The sequence below is a fragment of the Myxine glutinosa genome, chromosome 7 (assembly GCF_964187855.1).
Source record: "Myxine glutinosa chromosome 7, kmMyxGlut1.1, whole genome shotgun sequence".
NCBI classification, from domain to species: domain Eukaryota; kingdom Metazoa; phylum Chordata; class Myxini; order Myxiniformes; family Myxinidae; genus Myxine; species Myxine glutinosa.
Genome location: NC_136267.1, coordinates 98174169 through 98200950, shown reverse-complemented (window position 1 = coordinate 98200950; position 26782 = coordinate 98174169). Strand labels below are relative to the sequence as shown.

Here is a 26782-nt window from a genome sequence, read left to right as displayed (position 1 = left end):
TACCCCGCCGACATAACAATATTGTTACGGAAACGGAGTACGGTGCTCCCCTTAGCGGGGGGGGGGGGGGGGGGGTTATTAATCCCCCTTCTATTTGCACTGGCCGTCTCCGATCCTGAAGCTAACCCGCTCCCCTGTGGGGTGGGATTGCCCAAAGTGATTGGTCAAGGGATTCCCGTACGCCTCCGGCAATCCCTCCACAAGGCAGGTGGGCAACTCCGCTCGAACCCGCGGACAAGATGGTATTTTGCCAAGCGGTTTTAGCAGCCCGCGGTTCGAACCATTATCAAGGACTAACCCGATTCATATGCGTTGGCCAAATCGTGCCACAGGTGCTCAATGGGGGAAATCACAGACGATCGGACGAGCATGAAGAAGAAGATGAAGGTAGGAAGAACAGGAATTTATTATTAATTATGTACAAAACCAAAGAAACCAAGGGAGAAGGAAAGATACGAAAATAATTACAGAAGGAGAAGACACAGTGCAGTTATTAACTTATACAGGCTTACTTATACCCAGGCCAGCACGAACAGAACAAACTCACGCACACGAATGGGGAATTGAAGCAGGAATTGCTGGAGGGAGAATAAGGTGGGACCACAGGGCTGGAAGGTTTGGCAGGGCACAGCAACAGGTCCGCTCCGGGCTGGAGCGAGCAAGGCGGCAGCAGGCACACGTATCCCCTTTCACGCGGCAGGGCTGGTTTTCGCTTTGACACGCCTCTGGCTCCCTCGATCATCTGCCACGAAAAAGGCTTGCGCTCGCGCTTATATTGCGCGTGGTGCGATGAAGCCGCCAACTCCGATGACACACCTACCGGTTGGCTCAACTCGGCGCTCGTTGGTCGGCAAGGGCTCTCTGGCTCCACCTTTGATGACGAGGTGGTACCACGCCCGTGCTCTGGCGGCTCCTCCCCCCTTCTCTCCGTTCTTGGCCTCATGTGTAATGGAGTTTGGGGCGAAGAAAACAGCCCAATGCAACGGTGGCGAACGCCGCCGAAAACAGCCCAATGCAACGGCGACGAACGCCAACTTAAACAGCCCAACTGTTACTGGCACTTTGAGGAGACGATTTGGGGGAAACTTGAAAGGGGAACTATCTTATTTCATTTGCTGCAATGCAATGTCAACTAGTGGAAAACAGAGCCTTAACTGATACACATAATAAAGAAATAACTATAGAGAGGTTCTATGATTGGCTACGTGCTTGTACATGGACTAGCTAAGGGGACGACCTTTGACCTTTACACAATTGGAGGTATTTACAAGGAATTACTATTTACAGAGGGTGATATTTACAACAATTACACCAAGTGCAGGGTTTCCCAAATCCGTCACAATATATATGTAGGACGATATCTCATAAAGTTGTGGATGGCTTATGACAAAACTAGGTGGATGAGTTGGTTGGTTACAAGAACAAGCTGATTATATTTTGGTTCAGGTCCGATTGCAGGTCTGGCCTATCAGTGGGATACGAAATGTAAATTGTTCAGCTTGGCGAAAGTCTGTGCTCTACTGAGTGTCGTTCTAGTTTTGCCTGTGTGACCTCCTTCCATGACTCCCCAATGTTTTTGATAGCCTTTTTGATGTTGAAAGCCTTTGTAAACTCCCAGATTTGTTGCCTATCCTCCCATCAATGGTCTGTAGCAGGTACCTCATGTTATTGTGGAGATAATATGTCTAGAAAGTGACTATAATCCCTTGGTTCATTAGCTGCACCAAAGAAGTCTTGTTTGCCAGAAGAAGCATGACCTACACTACTGGTCAAAAGTTTTAGAACACCTCAATTTTTCAAATTTTTATTGAGATTTACGCAGTTTAATGTCCAGTGAATAAGCTGAAATGGTACAAAGGTAAACAGTAAACTGCTCAAGGTTTAAAAAAAAGTTTAGGTTGGCAAAAATGGGAAAATAATGTAAATTGCACATTTATATTGTAAAAAAAAAGGCCTTCTTCAGGCAACAAGTAATGGGTTAACAACTTGCAGCTTTTCTGCAGCAATGTAAGTAAATTAAGCCTTGAAAGTTGATGCAAACAATTCCTACAGGTGTCCCAAACTCTGCTGATTACTTGATTACAAACCCCCTGTCTGTATAAAAGCAGTGTTGGAACAGACTGTTGTTACACCCTCTGAAGCATTATTTGGACAATATTGCACTGCAGGAAGTAGTATATTGGAAACTGGAGGAAACTCTGACAGGAAGAGGTCTGGCAGACCCAAAGCCACAACAGAATCAGAAGACAAGTTTCTGAGAGTCAACAGCTTGCGTGATAGGCGGCTCACAGGACAACAGCTTCAAGCACAGCTTAACACTGGTCGAAGTAAGCAAGTCTCAGTTTCAACTGTGAAGAGAAGACTTCAAGCTGCAGGTTTGACAGGTCGAGTGGCAGTAAGAAAGCCATTGCTAAGATGGCAAAATAAGAAAAAGAGGCTTGCCTGGGCCATGAAGCACCGCCAGTGGACGACTGAAGACTGGAAGAAGGTCTTATGGACCGATGAATCAAAATTTGAAATCTTTCGTTCATCACGCAGGGTTTTTGTACGCCGTCGAGTAGGTGAAAGGATGGTTCTTCAGTGTGTGACACCAACTGTCAAACATGGAGGAAGAAGCGTGATGGTATGGGGCTCTTTTGCTGGATCGAGAGTCGGCGACTTGCACAGAGTGACTGGAACCCTGAACCAAAAGGGCTACCACAGCATTTTGCAGTGCCGTGCAATACCCTCTGGTATACGCCTAGTTGGTCAGGGGTTCATCCTACAGAAAGATAATGACCCTAAACACACCTCCAGGCTATGTCAAAACTACCTTCGAGGAAAAGAACAAGACAGAAGGCTTCAAATCATGGAATGGCCAGCACAGTCTCCAGACTTAAACCCCATCGAGCTGGTTTGGGAGGAACTGGACAGAAGGGTGAAAGCAAAGCAACCTACAAGTACAACACATTTGTGGGAACTTCTGCAACAGTGTTGGGAAGAACTTCCCGAACAATATTTGATTTCCATTGTAGAAAGAATGCCAAGAGTGTGTTCGGCGGTTATATCTGCAAAAGGTGGCTACTTTGCTGAGTCAAAAATTTAAATTAAATTTTGTTAAACAAAATGATTCTATGATTTCTTTTTTTATCTCCAATTGTTTATTTGTTTCAGAGTACATCGAGACATTAAACTGCGTAAATTTCAATTAAAACTGGAAAAATTGAGGTGTTCTAAAACTTTTGACCAGTAGTGTATATGTTGTCAGCCATGTTATTAATAGTCACAGGATGGACATGGCCGTTATACAGCACAAGCAAGGCTTTGTTTGTCCAAGTTTTCCTGCATACAATAGCTCTCGATGTAGAGGGAAAGGTATGATGCATTCCAATTCTGAAAAACACCCCAGTCAACCATACCTTCCTGTTTGACTACCATAACACAGGGAGATGGATCTTGGTGAACCCTTTCAGTGCCCTAGGGTTCTCAGAGTGGTACATCAAGAGTGGTTTTAGCTGCGTTACCTATGATGAGTCGGGTTAGTTGTTCCTTGGCAGCTTTAAAACCTGAGGCGGAATTCTTCCTCTCCTCGGGATGAAGGTGCAGAACGGCATCTTCTTTCAATACAGGCCTGTCTCGTCAACATTAAAGACCTGTTTGAGCGAATAGCCGCTCTCTTCGATGATCTTCTTGAGCATCTCGGGGAAACTCCTTGGCAGCAGCTTCGTTTGCACTGGTGACCTCACCAGTCACATGAATGTTGAGCAGGTTATCACACCGCATGAAATTCCGGAACCAGCCAGAATTTGCCTTAAAATCAACGCTCTCTGCACTCACCTCCCTCACATTGTTTAGGTCATGTCAGACTGATCTAGCGTTTTTTTGAATGAGAGACAAACGTGTGAGCACATTTTGCTGACTTTGGTCCTCCATCAACACCGTTAACATGCTCTCCATGTTCTCCAACATGCGTTCTCTTCTCCTAGTGATACGTAATGAACTACTCGGAGTAACATTTTGGGCAGAATCCTCTAGCTTTTTACGGTTTTTCACAATTGTTCTCACTGAGGTTTGAGGTAAGCCAGTTACATGGCTAATGTCCACCTCACGGTCACTTGGTAATGCGCTTAATCAAATCCAAACTGCTGGAATAATGGGACCTTTTCTCCGAAGTACTTGCAGGATGCTTTCCACTAATGGTGAAGGATTTCTTGAATGTTTTTTTGTAAGTTTGGTGCAGACCACCCCCCCCCCCCTCCTCCGCCTTCCCATGCCTCCTCCCCCCAAGCCCTCTCCCTCCCACAGATCTTCCGATCTCCGTTCTCTGCTGTTGTACTTGTGTGCTTCCCTCTCTCTCCTCATCTTGTCTCCCGCTCCCTTTATTGTATGTTTTGTGCGTCCGTTTTTTTTTTGTCATTGATGTTAGCTCTTACACGAGCCTCGATCTTGTATACAAAAAAGGGGAAAAAAAGAAAAGAAAAAAAAGAGAAAAGAAACAGTCCACGGAATGCATTCTATAGAACCAATCGTGAGGGGAAAACACGTGCGAATGAGGCCAACCCAAGTTACCTCTAACTAACAGGTTTTGATGCGACTTATACCGACCTGTATTCCCTAATTGATTGGTGACGTTATCGCGAATCAACACTGTTTGGCCCGACTTATATCGGCGAGTCCTCTGTACTTGGAAAAATACTTATGCCATATTATGCTCTGAGAGCAGAGTAACTGTGAGATTCGGCGTTCACACCAATATGCTGGCGTTTAACGCTTTTTGCTTTGTGCAAAACACAAAGCAAGCATGAGTTGAGAAGACCCTTCTTATGTCCTTTTTCTCAAGACTGCATGAGGTAAGACTTTAATGATTATGTCATAGGTGCCTTCATTATCACATCATAAATCGACAAGTCGAACGCTTGATCCGATCAGTATGAAATTTCTTGAGTGTGGGCTCGTGATAAATTGGTTGAGAATTTTTTTTGTATGACATCGATCACCTGGGTCGGCAGCCAGATTTTTCCGGCATAGACCGTAGGGCAATGCCGTCTGGAACAGCGTTTGTCTGTCTGTCCGGTGCATGTATGTATGTCCCTCACAAACATCCATAAATCAGAGTTGAGGATCTGGTCACATGACAGAGGGACAGCAAATCCTTCACTCGGCAGATCCAAGCCCAGCTACGCCGTTGTGAGACGATCGGTCCTGTTTTCAAAAGTTTTATGGTGTTTTCAGAACTGCAAGCCTCTATATACACCATGCGCCCAGACATAACAGCCGTGAACGGAGGAGCTTTTATGTAATCCATAATACTGTATGGATTTCCCGCTCTCTTTTTAAAATCTCAGAATTTTGATTATACTTCAATAAGTCCGTGAGAGGCCATCGTGGAAAATCGCATCATACAAAGCATAAAAGCACTCCAATGTCCTAATAACACCTACAAAATCGATGCACAGATATGTATAATTACAGAGATATGTAGGTATGAAGATCAGACATTCAATTATGTAACTGAGGAAAGTGAAATAATAATTTTTTGAAGGCTTAATCATGCAGAAACCATTGTCGCCTGTATCAAGGCAAGGTGTCTTTGAGCAGGCCAGAACCTTAAGGCCCCTGCAATGGATAGCGGGCTGACCAAGGATAAAGCCTGATTTTGTTATACTTTAATAAGCTGGTTAATTTTTTTCAAAAGGTGTTTTAATTTACCCCACCACCTGGTTTTCATCCCTTCGTATGTATGCAAAGCTTCAGGCCGCTAGGTTTAATGGTTTTGAAGTTATGGAGGAGAAACACACACACACACACACACACACACACACACACACACACACACACACACACACACACACACTAACTGACTGTTACACTCGATTTGTCCGATCGGAATGAAATTTCCCCCTCAAGATAGCCCAGAGCAAGGCACATTTGCACTTAATTTACGCCATACCCCTCCGGCTTAAAAGTCTCGGTGAAAAGGTGGATTGAAACAAAAAACACGTTTTTTGTCATTGCTCAATTTTGCCAATGTGGAATCTTAAAGACCGCATGCCCCTCCCAGATGTTCTTGCATCATAAGCGTGTACCTGTGCTGAAGTTGTGCACCTGATATTTCATTAGTGTGCTTGATCTATATATTTCAGATTGTGACCTAATTAGCAAAAAACGTGTTTTTGATCAAAACTTGAAAAAATTTCCTCCGATTTTCAGGATGTTGAGTTTTGTGGATATAATTAAGATGGATACACATTTTCTTAAATAGATGGTATTCATAGAATACTTACCCTACCAGTGAACTTGGTGCGAGACAATTCTTCTGTTTTTGAAGGGGTTTTTTTTATCCAATATGGCTGCCAGACCACGTGAGCAATAACATCATAAGTTTACATTCTTTAATATAATTGTTGTGTAGATCACACTAATGAAATCTCAAACTGATCAGACGAAGCATTGAACATGTCAAATTATGACGTTGAAGGAGCTGTGCTCCCACGTAATCGGAAGAATGGACGCGACAAAAAGCTGGAATTCGTCCGACTTTCTTTATTGTCACAAAACAACTCGGGTACTCTCAAAAGCCCGTTTATCGGGCAGCAATATATATACACACATTATCCCGGAGCGTTTGCCCGGGAAAGGCGAGAGGGGGCGTGGCCGGGCGTCCTGGCCGCGGCCTGGCAAGTCGAGGGCGGGCGTGCCCGGGCATGCCCGGGCGTCCCGGCCGAGGCCTGGCAAGTTGAGCGCGGGCCTGCCCGGGCATCCTGGACGAGCCCGGCATGGTGATCGCTCCGCGTCCTTGGTAGGTGCAAGGCGATTGTGTAAACCCAGCGGTAGCCGCTACACACGTCCCCCCAGAATCGACTTGCACCGGCAGGGTCAATTTGAGGGGGGTCCTGATGACCCGGCCGAAGCGACCCCTGGCGGGTCGTGGGGGGGGGGGGGGTCCGGTGTGGTGGTGGGCGGTTGAGTGGGGGGCACCGTGGACGGGGGGCGGCCTCGCCGCGGCGGAAGGGCCAACCGTGGCGGTTGGTCGATGTCCACGTGCGCCGGCTTGAGGCGGTCCACCGCAATCTGGTCTGACCTGCCGCCGATGTCGATGACGAACGACTTGTCGTCCCGTCGCAGGACCCGGAAGGGCCCGTCGTACGGCGGCCGGTGTGGCCCCCGATGTGCGTCATGACGCACAAAAACGTACTCCGCTGTGCGAAGCGCTGGGGGGACGTAGGACTGGGGGTCACCATGGTGGGATGTTGGCACGGGGGCAAACCGTCGGGCGGCCTCCTGGAGGTCCGAGCGCTGGTGAGCTGCGGACCAGGGACTGGTAGCGTCGGGCACGAATTCGCCCGGGACGCGTAGCGCCTGGCCGTAGACAAGCTCGGCGGTGGATGCCCGGAGGTCCTCCTTGGGGGCCGTGCGGAGGCCCAAAAGGACCCACGGCAGCCGGTCGGCCCAACCACCTTCTTGAAGGCTAGCCATGAGCGCGGCCTTCATGGAGCGGTGGAATCGCTCGCACAACCCGTTGGCTTGGGGGTGGTAGGCCGTAGTACGGTGGAGCTTGACCCCCAGGTTGCGGGCGACCGCGGCCCACAGCTCGGAGGTGAACTGCGGTCCGCGGTCCGACGAGATGTCCGCCGGTGCACCGAAGCGGGCGACCCAGGTGGCGATGAAAGCCTGCGCCACGTCGGCGGTGGTGGTGGAGACAAGGCGAATGGCCTCCGGCCACCTGGTGGTCCTGTCCACCATGGTGAGCAGGTGTGTGAACCCCCGTGATGGGGGGAGGGGGCCCACCAGATCCACGTTGACGTGGTCGAAACGTCGTTCGGGCACGGTGAAAGGTGCCAGCGGGGCCTGGGTGTGTCGGTGGACCTTGGCCTGTTGGCAGGCTGTGCAGGTGCTGGTCCAATCGCGGACGTCCCGTCGAAGGCCGTGCCAGACGAATCGCGCCGACACCAGCTTCTGGGAAGCTTTCCGGCCCGGGTGGGAAAGGCCGTGGAGGGAGGCGAAGATGCGGCGTTGCCAGGTAACGGGCCCGATGGGGCGAGGCTGGCCTTGGGAGACGTCGCAAAGCAGGACAGTGTCCGCGAAGGGGATGTCGGCCAGGCGGAGGCCCGTGTCCGCCGCCCGGAGGGCTTGCACCATGGTGTCGGTGGTTTGGTCCGCCGCCATAAGCGCGAAGTCCACGCCGAGGTGGACCGCGTTCGCGCTGGCCTGAGAAAGACAGTCGGCCACGGCGTTGTTTTTGCCGGCGACGTGCCGGATGTCCGTGGTAAACTCCGACACGGCGGAGAGGTGGCGCTGTTGGCGGGCCGACCACGGCTCCGTGACCTTGGCCATTGCGTAAACCAACGGCTTGTGGTCGACGAATGCCGTGAAGGGTCGGCCCTCCAGGAGGTGGCGGAAATGGCGAACGGCCAGGTGTAGACCGAGGAGCTCATGGTCAAACGTGCTATATTTGAGCTCGTTCAGCCGGAGCTTCCGGCTGAAAAAAGCGAGTGGCTGCCAAACCCCGTTCACCCATTGCTCATGTACGGCGCCCACCGCGTAGTCGGAGGCATCCGTGGTGAGGGCGATGGGAGCGTTGAGCACCGGGTGAGCGAGCAGTGTTGCGTCGGTGAGGGCCCGCTTTGAGCTTTGGAAGGCCGCGTCCATTGCTGCGGACCAGACGATGTTGTGCTTGGCCGGCTTGCCCCGGAGGGCTTCGTAGAGGGGCCGCATGAGTTGAGCAGCGCGGGGCACGAAGCGGTGATAGCAATTCACCATTCCCAGGAATTTCTGCAGGGCCTTTATGGAGCGGGGACGCAGAAACGTGGTGATGGCCTCGACCTTGGTTGGCAGCGGCACGGCCCCGTTCTTGGTGATGTGGTGGCCCAAAAAATCAACGGCCGTCATGCCGAAGTGGCATTTGGGCGGGTTGACGATGAGGCCGTGCTCGCTGAGGCGCCCGAACAGTGTTCGGAGGTGGAGGAGGTGCTCGGCCCGGGACGTGCTGGCGACGAGGATGTCGTCCAGGTAAACGAAGAGGAACGGCAGGTCACGCAGCACGCCGTCCATCAAGTGCTGGAACGCCTGACCCGCGTTCTTGAGGCCAAACGGCATCCGTAGAAATTCGAATAAGCCGAACGGCGTGATGACGGCCGTTTTAGGGACGTTGGCCGCCCTGACAGGTACCTGGTGATATCCTCGTATGAGATCGATTTTTGAAAAAATGACCCGTCCTGCCAGACGGGCGGAGAAGTCTTAGATGTGCGGGATCGGGTACCTGTTGGGGGTGGTAGCGTCGTTAAGGCGGCGGTAGTCGCCACATGGGCGCCAGCCGCCCCCTGGTTTTGGGACGATGTGTAGTGGCGAAGCCCACGTGCTATTGGAGCGCCGCACGATGCCGAGGTGTTCCAAAGCGTCGAACTCGGCTTTGGCCACGGCGAGCTTGGCTGGGTCGAGGCGGCGGGCTCTGGCGTAGACCGGCGGGCCCGTGGTTGGTATGTGGTGCTCGATCCCATGTCGTACTGCGACGGCCGAAAACGTCGGCCGCGTGAGGGCCGGGAACTCCGTGAGCAGGCGAGCAAACTCGTTCGCCGCCGGGAGGGCGCATGCCAGCTCGGTCGGAGCGGAGCTGCTCAATGTGCATACCAGGGAGCTGAAGGTCTCGGCGTTGATGAGGCGACGCCGTTGGACGTCCACCAGCAGTCCGTGTGCGCAGAGGAAGTCGGCGCCTAGCAGAGCCACGGGCACGCTGGCGGTTACAAAAGTCCAAGTAAAGTGTTGGCCGCCGAAGCAGAGGGTGACATTGCGTGGGCCGAAGGTGCGGATGGCCGATCCGTTGGCCGCAACCAAGGAGGGGCCGCAAACCGCGGACTGCCTGTCCTGATCGGAGGCGGGTATGACGCTCAGTTGGGCGCCGGTGTCGCACAGGAAGCGCCGTCCGGATGCTTTGTCCGTGATGAAAAGTAAGTTGCCCGTGTGGCCGGCGCTCATGGCTGGTAATGAACGCCGGCCCGGCCGTTTCCCGGCCTGCCGAAGGTGCACAGGGGTCGGCATGTCCGGGCCTTCTGTCCGAACCTGGCATGATAGTAACACCACGCTTGGTCAGGTGGAGGCCCCGGTCGTCGTGCTGGAGGTGGTCGGCTCGGCGTTGCGGCCGCCAATTGCGTCGGCAGTTCGGTCGTCGACCGTGCCGGGTGCTCGGGCGCCATGGGCGTTGCGTCGGACGGCGGTGGGCCCCAGGTCGCTGCTGCAATGCGTTGGCCTGCCGCGGAGATCTTGTCGGCTTCCCTGGCGAGGGCGCGGGGATCCGTGATCGTCGTGCTCGCCAGGGCGAGGCGTCCCGGGCTAGGCAGCTGACGGAGGAACAGCTCCCGGAACAGGAATGCCGGAGAGTGCTCGCCGAGCAGCGAAAGCATGTAGTCCATTCGCTCGGACGGGCGCGTGTCGCCGAGCTCGGGCAGGTCGAGCAGGCGCCGTGCGCGTTCCGCCGATGGGAGGGCGAAAGCGTCGAGGAGGAGCTTTTTAATCGCGCCGTATTTGTCAGCAGCTGGCGGGCTCTCGAGGAGGCTCAGGGCACGGGCCGCGGTGGCTGAACCGAGCGCTGCTACCACATGGTGGAAGCGGGTGTCGTCGGCCGTGATGCCTCGCAGGGTGAACAGGGAGTCCGTCTGGGCGAACCAAACCGCCGCGTGAGCCTCCCAGAAGGTAGGCAGTTTAAGGGCAACTGCCGTGTCCATGTCGGTAGGTCACCAATGAAGGAGCTGTGCTCCCACGTAATCGGAAGAATGGACGCGACAAAAAGCTGGAATTTGTCCGAGTTTCTTTATTGTCACAAAACAACTCGGGTACTCTCAAAAGCCCGTTTATCGGGCAGCAATATATATACACACATTATCCCGGAGCGTTTGCCCGGGAAAGGCGAGAGTGGGCGTGGCCGGGCGTCCTGGCCGCGGCCTGGCAAGTCGAGGGCGGGCATGCCCGGGCATGCCCGGGTGTCCCGGACATGGCCTGGCAAGTCGAGAGCGGGCGTGCCCGGGCATGCCCGGGCGTCCCGGCCGAGGCCTGGCAAGTTGAGCGCGGGCCTGCCCGGGCGCCCTGGACGAGCCCGGCATGGTGATCGCTCCGCGTCCTTGGTAGGTGCAAGGCGATTGTGTAAACCCAGCGGTAGCCGCTACAACGTCATAATTAAGGCACGAATGATGTCATTGTTAACAACACTTATTCCCCATGCGGAGTTATTTACAATGAGCCATGTTTCATTTTTTTTCCATAGAGCGGTTTTGGAGATATAGAGGGGCAACATTTTTTGATTTTTCCAAGATGGCGCATGTACCACGTGACCAATGCCATCATAATTATCATTAAAAATTATACAGGAGGAGGCGCTCCCATGGACCAAAATTTTGTGTCCATCGGACTAACAGTTGCAGAGAGAAAAAAAATTCATACTGATCACATCAAGCGTTGCACTTGTCGAAATATGACATCATAATGAAAGCACCGATGACATCATCGTTAACATATCTTATTCCCCATGGGGAGTATTTGACAATGAGGCTTGTTTAATTTTTTTTCCATTGAGCAGTTTCGGAGGTACAGAGGTGTAACATTTTTCAATATGGCGTCCATACCACGTGACACAAAGGTTTGAGGTCATAATAATGTCATAATTATGAATTTTTTTTTTAATTTTTTTTTTTGTATACTGAATCGAGGCTCGTGAAAGAGCTAACATTTATTTCACAAACAAATCAACAAGACAAACAAAATATATAAAAAGAGGGAGCGGAAGACAAGATGGGGAGAGAAGGGGAAGCACACAAACACAACATTTGAGAGGAGGGAGAAGTGTGGGAGGGAGAGGGCTTGGGGGGAGGAGGCGTGGGAAGGGCGGGGGGGGTGGCAAGGGGAATAAAAAATGTATACAGGCGGAGGCTCTCCTCTTGTAAAATTTCGTGTCAACCAGACCAACGACCCGCCTTTAGAGGCCATTTTTCCCCGCAAAGCAGGGGTTGGCCTTTTTTGAGCACCGTGGTCCCCTTTTTGAAGCAATGTTTTATGGCCGGATGCCCTTCCTGCCGCCAACCCTGTTAGTCGCCTCTTGTGACACACAGGGAATTACCAGTGAACTGGTACTCAATTTGCCGACCTCGGAAGGATGATAGGCTGAGTCAACCCCCCTGGTGTTAATTCAGCAAGCAACCAGGATTTGAACCCAGGATACTAGAATCCCAATCCGGCACCCTAACCGCTAAGCCAACACCAGGATTCAATCGGACCAACGGTTGCCAAGAAAATGATTTTTTTCTTTATGCAGACACACACGTACGCCACACGTACGAATGCCACCCGTACGCAACCGAATGTCTAACCCTGCTTTTCACTTTAACCTCGCGCAGGGTAATAAACACTCCATCCCTAAATATTGAAGGTCAAGGCCATTTGGTGGTCTGAAAAAAAATTGGCATCATGGACCGCGAGCCAAGGCCAAGGGTAAGTCGTGGACGATGGCCAAGGGGCATACCATTGGTGATTGCTTTGTTATCACAGATATCTAGATTAATCTGGTGCTGGTATAGCGCAGCCATGATGGGCTGATGGCCTCCCTCCCGCATCAAATTTCCTTGTTATTCGAAGCCATCTTTTATTCATATTTTACATCTTCTGCTTGGGATCAACATGATGTGATCGCAAATTGCATATTTCAGAAGCTGATTTTTTTTTTTTTTTTTTTTTTTTTTGAAATGGTGATCCAAAATTAAGGCTCACAGAGGAGCTTGTTCATAAACCCCATTAGGGACAAAGACATGAGGCGATATAAATGTACATTTGCAACAATTACATGGATGTTAGTAGACAAGGTACAAACACATATGGTGTATTTAAGGGATTTGAACCTATCTAACTTCGCCTGCATCTTGAGCCATATTTTCAGGTTGTAATGTTAAATAGGCCAATCCAAAGCTGTTGCTTGATTATAAAAGGCACTTGGTTGTTTATTTTAAATTTTAATTAACCTACTTTTGTCAAATGCACTTCACCACCCACACACCGTTGGACACCTTTTGTTGGGATTAAGGTTAGACAATTTTCACAACAGCCTGAGCAATGCATTCTTGGTGTATATCTGCAATGTTTCTTGCAGAATTGTTCTTTTCCCCAGTGAAATGAAAAGGCTGCTGAAAGCCATGCGCTGGTATAGTGAAACAATTCTTCCGACTCCTCATCCATAATGCAACATGAATGGTTCCAAAGGATGAATGCGCTCTCCTTGCTGGAAAATGTCTTGTCAGTTGATGGCAATTATCATGGACCTTTTGGCCCCTCTGCCTGAGAGAGCCCAGTATCAGGTACCTGCAGTCTCTACCCAGAAGCTCGTTCATGGTTTGACCTGTTAAAATGCACATCGACATCTATGTATTTTTTTTTCAATGCAGGCTGGTGCTTACAGTATTATAAATCTGATTATCTGCACAATATATGAAACAATGGAGGACTGGCAGGATAACCTAGAGGTTGCACACACACCTTCGAGCTTTATAAGCCTGGGTTCGAATCTCCTGGGTCCGAAGGGGGCTCGGCAATGACGCACGCTGAAAGGGAGTACTCAGTTTTCACTCTGGTTGTTTGTTTGTTACTTGTTACTTGCAAAATCGAAGGTTTTTCAAGTATATTGGTCGGTTGCGTTTGTGGTTCTGTCTGTTTGTCTGTCTGTTTGTTACTTGCAAAATCGAAGGTTTTTCAAGTATATTGGTCGGTTGTGTTTGTGGTTCTGTCTGTTTGTCTGTCTGTTTGTCTGTCTGTTTGTTTGTTTGTCACCAGCCTACAGGTCACAATTTTCAACCAATCTTCACGAAACTTCACCAAGTGGTAGAGTTGGTCAAAAGCAAAAAGCCTATTGTTTTGGGGTCAATAGGTCAAAAGGTCAACATAGGCCAAAGGTCACCAAATTTGCTAAATTTCGAAAATCCTCAATTTTCATCCGATTGACTTGACATTTGAAGACCACTTGCATATCTGGTCACTGAATTCAACCACCAAGTATGTCTGAGGTCAACATAGGCCAAATGGTCAACATAGGCCGAATTTCTAAAATCCTCAATTTTCATCCAATTGACTTGAAATTTGAAGAGGACTTGCATATCTGGTCACTGAATTCAACCACCAAGTATTCTTGAGGTCAACATAGGCCAAAAGGTCAACATAGGCCAAATTTCTAAAATCCTTAATTCTCATCCAATTGACTTGAAATTTGAAAAGGACTTGCATATCTGGTCACTGAATTCAACCACAAATTATATTTTAGGTGAACATAGGCCAAAAGGTCAACATAGGCCAAAAGGTCAACATAGGCCAAATTTCTAAAATCCTCAATTTTCATCCAATTGACTTGAAATTTGGAAAGGACTTGCATATCTGGTCACTGAATTCAACCACAAATTATATTTTAGGTGAACATTGGCCAAAAGGTCAACATAGGCCAAAAGGTCAACATAGGCCAAAAGGTCAACATAGGCCAAATTTCTAAAATCCTCAATTTTCATCCAATTGACTTGAAATTTGAAGAGGACTTGCATATCTGGTCACTGAATTCAACCACAAATTATATTTTCGGTGAACATCGGCCAAAAGGTCAACATAGGCCAAAAGGTCAACATAGGCCAAATTTCTAAAATCCTCAATTTTCATCCAATTGACTTGAAATTTGAAGACCACTTGCATAACTGGTCACTGAATTCAACCACCAAGTATTTTTGAAGTCAACATAGGCCAAATGGTCAACATAGGCCAAATTTCTAAAATCCTCAATTTTCATCCAATTGACTTGAAATTTGAAGAGGACTTGCATATCTGGTCACTGAATTCAACCACCAAGTATTCTTGAGGTCAACATATGCCAAAAGGTCAACATAGGCCAAAAAAGGTCAATATAGGCCAAATTTCTAAAATCCTCATTTTTCATCCAATTGACTTGAAATTTGAAGAGGACTTGCATATCTGGTCACTGAATTCAACCACCAAGTATATTTGAGGTCATCATAGGCCAAAAGGTCAACATGGGCCAAATTTCTAAAATCCTCATTTTTCATCTGAAAAATCGTCACTTTTCATCCTGTTGACCCGAGCTTTGATCAAGATTGTAAATTTCAATCTCCATGAAATGGACAATTTGCTGTATCAATGGAAAACTTTTGGGGGGTGCGGGGGTGGGGGAGGGCGGATTTTGCAAGTATCGTGCTACGCATGACGTCTTCTTGTTTGATTGTCTGTTTGTCACCGGCCTACAGGTCACAATTCTAAACCGATCGTCAGGAAACTTCACCAAGTTGTATAGGTCGTCCGAATTGAGAACCGTATTGATTTTGAGGTCAAAGGTCATCTGGAGGTCAAATTTCTAAAATCGCCATTTTAAATCCGATTGACTTGAAAATTGAATAGCATTTGCACATTGAGTCATTAAATTGGGAAATGAACTTTTTTGAGGTCAAAAGGTCAAAGGTCAACTCAAGGTCAAATTTTAAAAATCAATTTTCATCTGAAAAACCGTCGATTCTCAACCGATTGACTTGAAAATTGAACAGCATTTACATATCGAGTCACTAAATTGGGAAACATACTATTTTTGAGGTCAAAAGGTCAAAGGTCAACTTAAGGTCACATTTTTTAAAGCTTTGCTTTTTATCTGAAAAACCGTCAATTTTCATCCGATTGGCTTGAAAATTGAACAGCATTTGCACATTGTCACTAAATAGGGAAACCAACTATTCTTGAGGTCAAAAGGTCAAAGGTCAACTCAAGGTCAAACTTCTAAAATCGTCACTTTTCACCCTGTTGACCCGAGCTTTGATCAAGATCGTAAATTTTAATCTTCATGGAATGGACAATTTGCTGTATAAATGTAAAACCCTTTTGGGGGGCGATTTTGCAAGTAGCGTGCTCTGCATGGCGTCTTCTTGTTTGTTTGTTTGTTTGTTTGTTTTCTTGTTTGTTTGTTTGTCCGGGCGATATCTCAGCCATCCTTTGAGCTAGGAAGCTGAAGTTTCGGCACAATAGTGAGCAACTGCTTTGTCAAAACCAGTATTTTTTGTTTTTTGATTAATCAATTAATTGATGAGTTTTTTTTAATTATTAGCGATTAATTAAGTACTTATATTTCCTTTCTCTTCTGGGCATTATCTCAGGCACATTTTGAGTTAGGAAGCTGATATTTGGACATGCAAATGACCAAATGATTTGGCTGTAAAGGCTATTTTTGATTTATTGATTAATGAACTAATCGATTAATTATTTAATTATTCAATTAATGACTAATTTTGTTTTTTAAGTTACAGATTCGGATGAAATGGTGGTGGTTTATGTATTCTATGAGCCAATTAATTAATTTTTTTTTATGATTATAATTTCTTTATTTTCTTTCTCATCTGGGCAATATCTCAGGCACCTTTTGAGCTAGGAAGCTGATATTTGGACACGACAGTGACCAAGTGATGTGGCTATAAAGGATATTTTTGATTTATTGATTAATCGATTAATTATTTATTGATTAATAAATTAATTATTTAATTTGTCCGATGAATGACTTATTTAATTTATTTCCTAAAAGTTACATCTTCGGATGAAGCACTGGTGGTTTAGGTATGCTATTGGCCAATTGATTAAGAAAGTATTTTTTGATTATTATTTATTGATTTTAATTATGCAATTAATTAATCAATCAATTATTGTACACCTCTCCCTCCCAATACAGTCTCTATGCGCTGGAGGATGTTATTTATTTATTTGGCATTGGGAGGTGTACTTTGAATGTATCTGTATGTGTTTCCTTCCTTGTTTTCTTGTTTTCTTTCTTGTTTGTTTGTTTGTCCGGGCGATATCTCAGGCACCTTTTGAGCTAGGAAGCTAATATTTGGATATGACAGTGACCAAGTGATGTGGCTATAAAGGATATTTTTGATTTATTGATTAATCATTTCATCGATTAATTATTTATTGATTAATGAATTGATTATTTAAAAAATGATTAATGACTTATTTAATTAAATTCCTAAAAGATACATCTTCGGATGAAGCACTAGTGGTTTAGTTATGCTGTTGGCCAATTGATTAAGAAAATATTTTATGATAATCTTTTATTGATTTTAATTAAGCAATTAATCAATCAATTTATTGTACACCTCTCTCTCCCAATGCCCTCTCTATGAGCTGCACTGCGGTATTGCAGGGCGCCTGAGGCGCCCCGGCAATGCCGTGCTCGAGGACATTGAATTATTTGGTACGGGGGCTTTGAATGTATCTCTACTTGTCTTTGATTATTTTTTTTCTACGTTGTTTACTCTGGAACTTACGGTCTGTCGTGAGTTCCAATATGGCGGTCGCGTGGCCTCATCAGCAAATGCATTCTCACCAGCCTGTAGTTCATATTATAGAGCTCAGTGCGCTGCACACATACCTCCTCATCCCAATAATATATTCCACGATTTTATTTCTTCCTTTAGGTGTTCATCTAACTCGGTTTTAAACCCATACACTCTTTATTAACTTATCGTTGCCCTTATTGGTGAGCTGTCCAATTTACTTCCACTATCAGTTTTATCTCCCTCCGTATAAACTTCCCATGTAGCTTCGTAACGTTACACTCCATTCATCGTTAACTACATTGCATGTGTGTATTGTTCACAGGATGGCTTCCTTCTAAGTGTTTCCATGCTGAGTGGGGTTGGGTGCCTGCTTCTCGCCATTGCTAAGTTTCTGCTGGGAAGGGTCCTTTCCAGCCGCGTCCTCATCACAGATGGTTTGACTCTGACACCCACACTAGCACTACTTACTACATGAACACAAACAGTGATTTCTTGCTCAACACTTTCAACACATTCTTCCATCATTCCTGCTGAACCTCAGAGGCTCAAATTCTTGTACCCTTGTGCTGGGGAAATGCTCATCCATTTTTTTTAAACCCCCAAGTTATCAGGTTATCTTTGAGCCATATCATGAACATTCAGTTAACTAAGTTTATTTCACTGGCAGCCAAGGATGCCGCGTCCACTAACTGTTTTTCATTTATCCTTTAGCCAAATAACAAAAATACTTAATATTTTCAGAGCAAAAATAATGGAGTTGATCAGTTGGGAATTGTTTTATTTGAAAAGATTATTATGGGAAAAAGATTATTAACCAGCAGAAATAAATGGCATTTGACAGGATGGGAAGCTATAGATTAATAATGACAACAAGGGTGTACATATTACATGTCCATATTGTTATCTTGTTCATTGTTTATACACTTGGACAAAGCAGGTACTGTACTTGGTATTGATGCATGGCCCATGGTTCTTTGAATATTTGTCTTTGTTCAAACATATTTCATAATTAGATTAATTGCAATTGTACTCAAAGGATATGACCCGCCAGAAGCAAACACTGGCAGGCAATGACGTTCTTCTCCCATTCGTCTTCCTCCTCCTTGTCCAGCATACAATTCACTGGCTGGTAGCATGATGGGGTTCAGCGTTCTTCTCAGCGATGAAGTATTTCGCCATCACCCGGCTGTCTGGTACCTGGACGCTGTCATCGGCATCCTCATTGGTCTTCTGGTTTTCTGCTATGGCACCAGGTCAATCCCTGCCCATTATTATGGTTTCTATTTGTATGGTACTATAGGATGGAGAGTCCTCAATGCCCTCTGTTCCTCGCCCTCCCTCCCTATTAAATCTTTCCCAAAGCTTGTTTCATGTTCTTTCATGTTCGGCATCCTCATTGGTCTTCTGGTTTTCTGCTATGGCACCAGGTCAATCCCTGCCCATTATTATGGTTTCTATTTGTATGGTACTATAGGATGGAGAGTCCTCAATGCCCTCTGTTCCTCGCCCTCCCTCCCTATTAAATCTTTCCCAAAGCTTGTTTCCCAAAGCCAAAGCCAAAGCAAAGCAAAGCAAAGCAAAGCCAAAGCTTGCCCAAAATTATCCAACACAAATGAAGGTGATGAAATTAATTTTATTGGATATATATGTGTATATATATATATATATATATATATATATATATATTACTAGTTACGATAGTATGTATTGTTACGACACATGCTATCGTTACGATAGTTACGATAATATGTAGTTACGTGTGAAGGAGTATGGACGGTTTTGAGGGAGTTCATTGGGGTTACGGATATGGTGTGAGAAATGGAGAAGGTGAAAGGATTTTGGAGTTTGCTGATGGAGCTGATTTGTTGATTTGTAATACTCAGTTCCAGAAAGAGGATAATAAGCTTGTTACATACACGTCAGGTGGGTCGACGACAACCGTTGACTACCTGCTGGTGCATAGGCGAGATAAGGGGCACCTCCGGGACACAAAGGTGATCCCGGGGGAGGAGGCTGTTTCACAGCACCACTTGGTTGTCTGCGACATAAGGGTGAAAGGTGCGAGGAGAGCTCGGCAGGTGAAGTACCAACCGAGAATGAAGGTGTGGAGGTTGAAAGAGGTGACAGTAAGGGAGGTATTAAAAGAGAGGCTGAGTAGGGGAGAGGATGATGTGGTTGAGCTTGAATGTGGTTGGATGTCAATGAAAGATAGTCTGTTGGGAGCCGTTGGTGAGGTATGTGGATGGACAAAATGACCACCAAGGCACTCGGAAACATGGTGGTGGGATGATGAAGTTGAAAATAAGATTGACAAGAAGAGGAAGAAGTTCAAGGAGTGGTAGAAGGCGAAGGGTATGGCGGCAGAAAAGGCAGAACATGAAAGTTATAAGGCAGCCAATAAGGCTGCAAAGAAAGAGGTAGCAAAGGCGCAGGAGACATGGAGGAAAATGTTCGGAGAACGCTTGGATTCGGAAGAGGGTCAGAGAGCGGTATTCAGGATTGCAAAGCAGATAGCGAAAGAGAGGTGTGGTGTGATGGGGGTGAGTTGCTTGAAGGATGAAGTGGGACAAATCGTTGTGGACCCAGATGGAATTAAAGGAAGATGGAAGAGATATATGGAAATACTGTTGAATGCAGAGAATGAATGGGATGGCGACAAAGAGAGTAACCCCGTTTTAGGACCGGCAGAGAAGATAACTGAGAAGGAAGTTGAGGAAGCGATAAAAGCAATGAAGAGTAGAAAAGCTGGAGGGTCGACGGGAGTTGTGGGAGATATGTTGAAGGCAGCAGGAAATTGGGGTGTGAAGAGAATGACAGAGATCTGCAATGTGGTGGTGAAAGAAGGCCGCATTCCAGTGGATTGGGAACTGAGTACCCTCGTCCCTCTATACAAGGGGAAAGGTGACCATCTGGAGTGTGGCTCGTACCGAGCGATAAAGTTATTGGAGCATGGAATGAAGGTATTGGAAAGGGTGTTGGAGAGGAGGACAAGGAAGAAAGTGAAGATTGACCAAATGCAGTTTGGATTTATGCCCAGAAGAGGAACGACAGACGCGCTTTTTATTGTGAGGCAGTTGCAGGAGAAGTACATGGAGAAGAGGAAGAAGTTGTTTCTTGGGTTTGTTGATCTGGAGAAAGCATTCGATCGGGTTCCACGTGAAGTGGTGACATGGGCATTGAGGAAGTTAGGAGTGAAGGAATGGTTGATCAGAGTAGTGATGGCAATGTACAAAAGAGCGCGCACAGCTGTAAGGACAAAGGACGGGAACAGTGGCGAGTTTGAGGTGAAGGTGGGAGTGCATCAGGGGTCGGTACTAAGTCCACTACTATTTGTAGCTGTGATGGAGGTGCTGGCTCGGAACGTAAAGGAGGGTTTACCGTGGGAGTTGTTCTATGCAGATGATCTCGTGTTGATTGCAGAAAGTATGGATGGACTGAAGGAGAAGATGAACAAGTGGAAGGAATGTATGGAGACAAAAGGTCTGAAGGTGAATATCGGAAAAACGAAGGTGATGGCAAGTGGTAAAGCATGTGGTGAGGTGGAAAGAACTGAGAAGTGGCCGTGTGCTGTGTGCAGGAAGGGTGTCGGAGTGAATTCCATTCAATGTACAATGTGTGCTGAGTGGGTTCGTCAAAAATGTAGTGGTTTGAGAGGGTCATTAACCAGTGTGGCAGATACATTCAAGTGTAAGGTGTGCACAGAGGGAGCTGCAGATGGAGGAAATGTTGAGTTGGATCTTGGAGACGGCATGAAGCTGGAAGGTGTGAAAACATTTTGTTACCGAGGAGACATGCTGAATGGAGAAGGTGGATCAGACTCGGCAACGGTTGCTGGAGTGAGATGTGCATGGAAGAAGTTTTGGGAACTGAGTGGCGTGCTGACGAGGAGGGGAGTCGTTGAAGCTGAAGGGAAAGGTGTATGCTGCATGTGTGAGAAGTGTCATGATTTATGGGAGCAAGACATGGGTAATGAACGTAGAGCAGCAACGAAGGCTGGAAAGGGTGGAAATGCGAATGGTTCGGTCGATGTATGGATTATCGTTGAGAGAGAGGAAGACAAATTATGAATTGCCAAAGATGATGGGAATAGAGCATGTGATGGATGCTGTGAAGAGAAACAGTTTGAGATGGTTTGGTCATGTGTTGAGGAAGGATGAAAATGACTGGTTGAGAAGAGTGATGGAAATGAATGTAGAAGGAAGTAGAGGACGGGGAAGACCGAGAAAGACTTGGCTAAAGATGGTCGAAGAAGAAATGCGGGCAAGGGGGTTAATAAGGGGAGATGCAGAAAATAGCGCAAAATGGAGAAGATTGTCATGGGGACCGCAAGGCTAACCCCCGCTCTTGCAGGGAAAATGGCCTTAAAATGCCTGTTGTTGTTTGTTGTTGTTTGTTACTTGCCGGAAAAGATTTATTTATTTATTTATTTATCTTTTTTTTTTGTATACAAGATCGAGGCTCGTGAAAGAGCTAACATTAATCACACAAAAAGTCAAACCGACACATAAAACACAAAATAAGGGGAGCGGCAGACAAGATGAGGAGAGAGGGGGAAGGACACAAAACAACATTTGAGAACAGGGACATCGAGAGAACTGTGGGAGGGAGCGGGCTTGGGGGGAGGTGGGAGAGTTATAAAACATATGGACACTGCAAGGACTTCCACAAAAGAAGTTCGAATTTCAAAAAAGTGTATCTGGGGTGAATTAGCGGGGGTAGAAAAGATAAAGGTTTTGGATGGGGGAAGATAAGAGATGGTGGTGAACAGCTGTTTTAAAGACCTGGAGGGAGGAGTGGGATTGAAGGGAGTGGGGGAGTTTGTTCCAGAGGCGGGAGAAAAGGGGAATGAAAGAGTTAAGGTGAGCAGAGAGCCGAGATTTCGGCAGTTTAACCATAAGAGGGTTGCTGGCAGATCTTGTGCGACCTGCAGGAATATTTGGGGGACAGAGCACAGAGAGAGCTGGGGGAGCAAGGCCGGAGAGGAGTCGGTTGAAGACAGAAAGACCACCAACCTGCCTGCAGTGAGTGAGTGAAAGGCCCTCGGAGTTAGCTTCGTCGCAGGAGATTCCAATGATTCTGAAAGCTTTGGTTTCAACAGCGTGAAGCCGAGCTCGGTGTGAGGCAGGAGCACCGGCCCAGAGGGGGGGGGGGGGGGGGGGGGAGCAGTATTCCATTGAGCTGCGGATGAAAGCCTTGTATGTGGTGAGGAGCTCAGGTGTGCCAAGAAAGGACTTCAAACGACGGAGGATGCCCAGTCGGCGACTGGATTTGGAGGCCAGCTTGGAAATGTGGTTTTCCCAAGAAAGATCATGGCAGATAGTGAGACCCAAAAGCTTGAGCGACAGAACTTCTTCCAGAGGATTGTTGAGAAATTAGATGGGAGGGTTTTCCAGTCCGTCTTTTCGGAGAGACATTGTAAGAGTATGAGATTTGTCAGGATTGAAAGACATTTTCCACTTGTTTGACCAGTCTGTGATTTGGCATTCCGGCAAGTATGTTGATCGGTTGGTTGGTCTGTTTGTCTGTCTGTTTGTCTGTTTGTGCGCAGCACTACGTCTACACCCACCGTTGCACGTAGAATCGCCAAACTTTACACACATATTTGTCTTGCCCTAGAATAGACTGTGCCCAATTTTTAACTCTCTCGGTCCAAGGCCTCCATTATGACGTCATAATTTGTTAATTCGACAAGTACAAAACTTCATCCAATCAAGATGCAATTTCTTGAGCGCCATGTCGGCATAAACTGGTGGAGAAAAAAATAATGATGACGTCATGGGTCACGTGGTTCGGCCGCCATCTTGGAAAAACGGAAAAAATTTGCACCTCTATATCTCCTATAGTGCTGAATAGAAAAAATTGAGACATGGCTCATTGTAAAGAACTCTCCATGGGGAATAAAATATGTTCATGATGATGTCATGGGTGCCTCCATTATGACGTTATAATTCGACAAGTACAAAACTTCATCCGATCAAGATGAAATTTCTTGAGCATCATCAAGGAATAAATTAGTTTTGAAAACAAATAATAATGACGTCATCGGTCACGTGGTTCGGCCGCCATATTTGTCCAAAATGGCCGATAAAGTACATTCCGGCAAGTCCTCGGTCTCTGACCGATTTTTCATTTGTTTGTTTGTTTGTTTGTCTGCACGTGCTAATCTCTTGAACGGTGAAAGTCAGGAGGAAACGTCTAAAACAAAAAATGTCGGGACGGGCCCCGAGAAGGTTATAGGCTAGGTGACAAGGCCGGCCGAGGCCACCTCGGCCGGGCTGGGCCCATTTCGCAATTAAAAGCTGAGCTGAATTATAGTAGTCAATCTTCTACGGCCACGAGTAAAAGCTGAATTATAGTAGTAAATTCATTCAAAAAGAACCCGGGCAATGCCGGGTGCATTCGGCTCGTCTTCTATACCTATATCTATATAATAATATACAGACGGCATTTAATATGGAATATTTTTTTTTCTTGACTTGGGTTTCCTTTCTGAACTCAGAATATCAATCTGGTGAGTTTCTTTTACGCTTCGGTGATTTCTTTGTTAAAAGAACCACGTCACTGATTGTCTGTCGCAGCAAGAAGTCAATAACAGGATTATATCACAGGTGGCGTGACAAAATGTATGTACAGGTACATTTGACGATTGGCTTCACAATCGGGTATATAAGGGTTGTTGCGTTCTGTATTAGTGGAAAATAACTGCTGCACGTCTACAAAAGTTATTGCCGCTTCCTCTGGAGATGGTCCGTCAACTCGACAATGCTGTTTGTCATGGAGTGGTGGCTTTACGAAATTCCGGCATGAAACAGTGTGCTATTGCTCGTCAGTATGGCATCACTCAAGGTCAGGTGTCAAAGATCCCGAAACGAAATGCTCAGAGGGATGTCCCTCCTCCAATATCGAGGCCAAGACGTCCCCACAGAACCACAAGGAGGGATGATCGCCAGCTGCACCGGTTAGTCCGCAATGGCCGTACCAAGTCAGCTAATCGGCTTAGGGCTGAGTGGCAGCAACTGACAAATGTGCCTGCATCCAGAAGGCTAGTCAACCAACGACTGGTTCAAGAAAGCTATCGTGCCAGGCATCCCCTGAGAATGCCACACCTGACAAGACAACACCGCCAGCGCCGATTGCAGTGGGCCAGAGAGCACCGTCAATGGCAGCCAGGACACTGGAATCACGTGATCTTCAGTGACGAGTCTTGATTTCTGGTCTATCGTCAAGATGGCCATGTCCGAGTGCGCAGACAAGTGCATGAAGCCTACAACGAAGATTGTATAGTGCCAAGAGTCCAAGCTGGAGGTGGTGGGGTGACCGTTTGGGCTGCTTTTCATGCAGGGGGCAAAACTGACCTGGTTGTTCTGAATGGAAACCTGAACCAGTTCAAGTACAGGGCCATTCTGGAAGAAACATTGCTTCCATTTGCTCATGTAGCCTTTCGAGGAAACTTTGTCTTCCAAGATGACAATGCATGGCCTCATCGTGCTCGCATGATCCAACACTTTCTTGCTGACCGTGGTGTAGAGCATATGGAGTGGCCTGCCATGTCCCCGGATATGAATCCGATAGAGAACTTGTGGGCAGAATTAACGCGTCAAATCGACAACTTGGACCAGCAGCCTACCTCTGTGCGTGAATTGCAGCAGGCTATTGTCACTGCATGGCAAGCGATTCTTGTCCAAACCTTGGCAAATCTCGTGAACAGCATGCCTCAACGTGTACGTGCTCTCCTGAATGCTCGTGGGGGTTACACGGCGTACTGAACTGTAATTTTACTGTCCGTAATCCCAGTTGTAATTTAACTTTTGTTTTTGTTAAAAAAAAATTTGGCTAATGTGCAAAATAAAGAAATACTTCTGGAAAACGTACAGAAGTTTAACACAGTACTGTCCATGAATTGAGTTCGATATCAGTTTCCATCACTTTCAAGGATCAATTTATTTGCTTTGAAATGTCAAATGTGGTTTTTGTTTCTTTTAAAGGTCACATTAACAAAATCTAGAATAATTTCAACATAATTCCAATGAACTTTTGGTTCTAAGTCAACTTGAAAAGTAAGTTCACCCCCACAAAAAAAAAATTCCATATTAAATGCCAAGTCTGTATATAAAAGAAAGTTTTTGTTTGTCTGCACGCGCTAATCTCCTGAACGGTGAAAGATTGGAGGTAACCTCTGAAACAAAAAATGTCGGGACGTGCCCCGGGAAGGTTATAGGCTAGGTGGCGCGGCCGTTCGAGGCCGCCTCGGCCAGGCTGGGCCCATTTTGCAATTAAAAGCTGAGCTGAATTATTGTAGTCAATCTTCTACTGCCGCAAGTAAAAGCTGATTTATCGTAGTAAATTCATTCAAAAAGAACTAAGAATGTCGGGACGGGCCCCGGGAAGGTTATAGGCGAGGTGGCGAGGCCAGTTGAGGCCGCATCGGCCGGGCTGGGCCCATTTCGCAATAAAAAGCTGAGCTGAATTATCGTAGTCAATCTTCTACGGCCGCGAGTAAAAGCTGAATTATTTTAGTAAATTCATTCAAAAGGAACCCAGGCATGCCGGGTGCTTTCGGCTAGTCATGTATATATGAAAAACCTAAAAACACGGTACGTCCGTGAAGCCATCTGTCTGTCCATGAAGCCGTCCATGAGGCTGTGAAGCCGTGTGATTAGATGCCTATTTATTACACCCTGTTTGAACGTCATTTGCATCCTGACTACACGTACGTCTATTAAATGCGTATTATTGGAAAGTACCTTTAGACCCTTTAGAATGCTGAGACCCCTTAGACCTTTGAAGACACTTTAAGACCCTTAAGACTCCCAAAAACTCCCAAGGCCCCGAAGACCCTTCGCACCTCCAAGACCCTGAAGACACCTTTTACCTTTAAGACCAAACTTGCTGATGTAATGGGAAGAGTGTCCACTCCGAGTCTGGGAGGTCGGCGGTTCAAACTCTGGCTCCGTGATACCAAGGGCTTTAAAAATAGCACATGCTGCCTCCTTGCTAGATGTTCAGCATTTAAAAGGATAGAGCATGGACAATCTTCATTGGTTGGCATCCATGGGGAGGAGGAAATTTCTTCTGAGGAAATGTCCCACTGATTGTGGTGAGTATCCCAGGAAGTGACGGCAGTGACGGCAATTCCCCCAAGCTCAGTGGTTGTGTTAAATGTTTATCTTGTCAGTGTGTGTGTGTGTGTGTGTGTGTGTGTGTGTGTGCGTGCGCGTGCGTGCACGCACGCGTGTATGCGTACAGTCATGTGAAAAAGTAAGTACACCCCATGTAAAGTTTTGACTTTTTCACCATATTTCAACATCCAGCTATTTGATCTTCATTTCAACAATATTGAGAGATAAAGGTGATATAATAAAACAAATATCATGAAACATTTACATTTTGTAGTCCATTGTATAATTTAAATAAACATAAATGCAAATTTCACATGTGGAAAAAGTAAGTACACCCTTGGCTCT

The 26782-nt window shown here is 46.7% G+C and overlaps 1 protein-coding gene across 1 annotated transcript in view; it reads left to right on the top strand.

Moving 5' to 3' along the window:
• Positions 1-26782, top strand: part of LOC137414153 (transmembrane protein 163a-like) — a 168427-nt gene that overhangs the window by 138100 nt on the left and 3545 nt on the right. The window contains exons 6-7 of the mRNA XM_078782707.1: positions 17641-17752; positions 18430-18571. Of these exons, the coding sequence (XP_078638833.1) occupies positions 17641-17752; positions 18430-18571 (254 nt within the window). The remainder of the gene's footprint in view (positions 1-17640; positions 17753-18429; positions 18572-26782) is intronic.